The 4,440-nt window shown below is 47.5% G+C and overlaps 1 protein-coding gene across 1 annotated transcript; it reads left to right on the forward strand.

Moving 5' to 3' along the window:
• Positions 1-3,119: 3,119 nt before the first annotated feature.
• Positions 3,120-4,082, forward strand: LOC144482152 (arylamine N-acetyltransferase, pineal gland isozyme NAT-3-like). Its single transcript, XM_078201373.1, has 2 exons — positions 3,120-3,568; positions 3,779-4,082. The coding sequence occupies exons 1-2, from the start codon at positions 3,120-3,122 to the stop codon at positions 4,065-4,067; spliced, it is 738 nt and encodes a 245-aa protein (XP_078057499.1). The 3' UTR covers positions 4,068-4,082.
• The last annotated feature ends 358 nt before the right edge of the window (positions 4,083-4,440 follow it).

Here is a 4,440-nt window from a genome sequence, read left to right on the forward strand (position 1 = left end):
ATCCACTCTCTCCATGCCCTTCATAATCTTGTACACCAACATCAGGTCGCCCTGATAAGATAAACCCTCAGCATGGTCGATAATGTAACATTCATCCTTTGCAATATCTAGCAAAGCTATTGGAGAGTATAGCAAAGTTCACTCATTGCATTTCACAAGTGGCTGATAACAGCACCAAATGTGCACATTGCAGACTGGAATGATCCCGATCTGCAGACGCGACCTGCAATGTTGAATGAGGAACAAAGTTCACCTGCAGTGTCTGGTGATACAAGAACTAACTGTACAACACGAGTCACTTCTGCAAACTACAATCTCTTTGCAACATTGCTTCATCACCACACAATGACAGCTCATGTAGCTCGTAGCTGTCAACAGATCAGAATTTAAATCAGAAGCGATTGTAACAGCTTTGAGGAGAAAGTGCTTTCAGTGTTTTAATCCATTCATTCAAAGAGAGACAGAGACAGAACTCTGACAAAATTCACACCCACACACACGCAGCACACACACACTCGCACAGACACACACACACACATACACACGCACACACACACAGACACACACAGGAACTCACAAAGAGAGAGAGAGAGAGATTCTCTCTCTCACACACACACTGGTCCAGAGATTCAAACAGAGACTCACACAGAGACACACGTACACGTTATATCTCGCTCTATTTCTTAATCACAGACACAAAACACACGATCTGTGTCTGTCTCGTTCATTCTCTCTTCCTTAAAACACATACACATGGAGACACACATACAATCTCTCTTTCATACACACCTTAATTCAATAATTCACACTGAGAAAAAGACAGAACTCTAACAAAACACACAAACACTCACGCACACACCCAAACACCCACACCCACACATAAAGAGATAGAGACTGACACACGCACGGAAAACACACACACACACACACCGTCACATGCATGCGCGCGCGCGCACACACACACACACACACACACTCTATCTCTCTCTCTCACACACACGCACACACACTCTCACTCTCACACACACACACACTTTCTCTCTCACACACGCTCTCTCTCACGCACACACTCTCTCTCTCACACACACTTTCTCTCTCACACACGCTCTCTCTCTCTCTCACACACGCACACACACACACAGCCAAACACACACACACACACACACACACGCCCACACACACCCACACACACCAACGCACACACACACATACACAACGCAGCAAGATAGAGATTCAGCAATCCACACTTTGTTGGATATTGTCAGATTCAGCTCAAACTGCTGGAAAATGTGCCACAATGAGTGGTTTTGGATCACGATCAACTTTTAACAGAAAGGATTATTTCTGTCTCTCTATGTCATTCGCTGTTTGAATCTCTCGGGCAGTGTCTGTGTGTGTGTGTGTGTGCGTGAATGTGTGTGTGTGTGCCTTTCAGTGTGTGTGAGTGTGTGTGAGTTTGTATGTGTGTGTGTGTGTGAGAGAGAGAGAGAGATAGAACCTACAGAAAAGTTTATGGTCAGTTCTTTTTATGTTCCCTTACAACATAATTTCATACTCTAATTTCCCCTTCATAACGATTCACTTGGTCCTGATTTGCTGAATTTTCAATTGTTCCAAATCCTCTGGTCTTCATTATTTTCTTGCCAGTCTGTGTGTGTTTTTTAATCTAATACTATCCCTAATTTTCCGTGGGCTGATGTTGCCTTACAACTCTGGCAACCAACAGGAATGACCAACTTCTGGAGTTCACCTATTCATTGCTGGAATACCTGCCATGGCATCTCCATTGCCCTTCCTTTCAATAGAATTTACCAGTCTTTCATACACAATTTATGTCTCAAAACTTCATCGTTACCTTTATCGAGATTCTGGACCCTGGTGTCAGAAGCAATTACAACAGTATCCACTTTGACAAAATATTCTTTCACTCGTTCACAAGGAAAGAGAATGGAGAAATAAATGAGAGGCAGGGTAAGAGAGGTGAGCGGAAATAGTGGGGTAGAGGACGAGCGAGAGATAGGACATGTCAGAGAGAGGGACAGCTGGACAGTGTCAGAGAGGGAACTGAGAGAGTGGTGAGAGAGTGAGAGAAGGTGAGAGAGAGCGAAACAGAGAGCGTTGGAAGGAGGGAGATTTTCAGGGCGGGAGATGGACAGTGAGGGAGAGCGATGGGGATAGACAGGAATAGAAAATGAAATATACGATAGAGGGGCCGAGAGATAACGTGAGAGTGAGTGAGAGAGGACAAGCAAGGAGAGAGAGAGAGAGAGAGAGGACTGACAGAGAGTGACAGCGAGAGCAATATAGCGAGCGAGAGATCGAACCAACGTGGGAGAGAGACGGAGAGGGAGGCCGTGAGACGCAGACAGCGAGCAATAGAATGAGAGAGAGATTGAATGGCAGAGAGGACAAAATAGTTATAATGTAAGCTACAGTGAGAGGTACAGAGTGAAGGACAGAAATAGAAAGGTTTAGTGAGAGGAGAATAAGCGAGAAAGTCAGTGAGGTGGAAAATGGAAGAGTGTAAGAATGAGACAGGGATAGTGAGAAGGAAAATTGGATAAGGTGACAATGAGAGAGAGGAGCAGTGAGAAGGAAAAAAGAGAGGGTGTGACAGAGAGACAGAGAAAGAAGGACACTAAGAAGGAAAATTAGAGGCTGTAACAAAGGGAGGAGAGGAACAGTGAGAAGGAAAATGAAAGGGAGCGACAAAGGGAGAAAAGGATAGTGGGTGAGAAAGAACAGAAAGTGTGACAAGTCTATGAGTGTACCGTAAATCTGTGTGAATATGAGACAGTCACTCGTGAAGCCCATTGGCAAATTTAGCAGAATCTTCTTTAACCAGAGTGTTGGGAAAATGTGGAACTCACTCGCACAGGCAGCGGGAGGGATGACTAATCTCAAGCGAGTTGAGGTGAAAGAGCTGTATTTAGAGGTATGTAGAGCTGTATTTCGGGGAGAAAGAAATTGGCGATGTTATTGATGTTCAATGGAGAGGGGAAGCAGAGCTGGTGGGGGACACAAGCAGCAGCATAGAGAAGAGGGATAGAATGGTCTGTTACTGTGCTCTCAATACTCGATACTCTTCTTGATTCCAATCCAAGCAGCAAAAGCCAGGGATGGATGCCGACAGATACCTGGCGAGGATTGGCTTCCAGGGCTCCAGACGGCCGTCACTGGTGAACATGATGCAGATCCACCGCTGCCATGTCCTCTCGGTGCCTTTTGGCAGCCTGGCCAACCACTGTGGCGAGGACATCTTCCTGGAGCTGCCCTTTCTGTACCGGAAGGTGGTGGATCAGCGCCATGCGGGCTTCTGCTACAAGCTGAATGGATTGTTCTCCTGGCGGTTGGGAGAGCTGGGTTGCACCGGGGTCAGCCTGCCCGCTGCACAGGTCCATTCGCTGGAAACGCAGCGCTATGGGCCTCCCCGGGAGCACCTGGCATTGCTGGTGGAGCTGGAGGGCAGGAGGTGGTTGTGCGACGTGGCCTTCGGGAAGTGTTTTCGCAGCCCGCTGATTCTGGAGGCGGAAAGGGAGCAGCGGCAGGAAACCGGAACTTACACCCTGTGAGAGGACCAGGGCAACTGGTACGTCCAGAGAAGCATCATTGATGGAGACTAAGTGTAGACGTGTGCCACCAAGAGCAAGTTCACCCTGGACAGTAAGAGGCTGGAGGTCATGTGCCTATAGCAGCAGATATCTCCGCAGTCTCGCTCCTTCTAATAGTCCCGTTGTTGCTTGCATCTCCCCGGCATCCTGATCACCCTCACGGGCAGAAGGCTGACCACAACCCAGTTTACACTGTCGGGCGACAGGGAAAATAGTGTCACTATAGAGATAGAGGAGGAGAGAATCCCCGAGGTCCTGAAGGAACAATTTAGAATAACGCTGAGAAAGGAACTCGTTCCCAAAGAGCAGGATATCATTCCGCCATCAACTCCAACGGAGCAAAACCAAAACCTGGGCTTTACAGCCATAAACCCAGCCCCCAAATTCCAACACTTTTTGATATGTTCAAGTGAAGATGTGAGAACTTTTGGAATGATTGATCCATTAACTGTTTGACCGTGGAGATTTTGAGTGTGATCATGAGACCCAACTCTGTGTCTATCCCGGTGCTGTACCTGTCCTGGGAGTGTTTGATGGGGAGAGTGTGGAGGGAGATTTACTCTGTATCTAACCCCGTGCTGTTTCTGTCCTGGGTGTGTTGAATGGGGACATTGTAGAGGGTCATTTACTCTGTATCTAACCCCGTGCTGTACCTGTCCTGGGAGTGTTTGATGGGGACAGTGTAGAGGGAGCTTTAATCTGTATCTAACCCCGTGCTGTACCTGTCCTGGGAGTGTTTGATGGGGACAGTGTAGAGGGAGCTTTACTCTGTATCTAACCCCGTGCTGTACCTGTCCTGGGAGTGTGTGATGGGGGACAGTGTAGTGGG

Source organism: Mustelus asterias (genome assembly GCF_964213995.1).
Source record: "Mustelus asterias chromosome 26 unlocalized genomic scaffold, sMusAst1.hap1.1 SUPER_26_unloc_39, whole genome shotgun sequence".
Classification (NCBI taxonomy): Eukaryota; Metazoa; Chordata; class Chondrichthyes; order Carcharhiniformes; family Triakidae; genus Mustelus; species Mustelus asterias.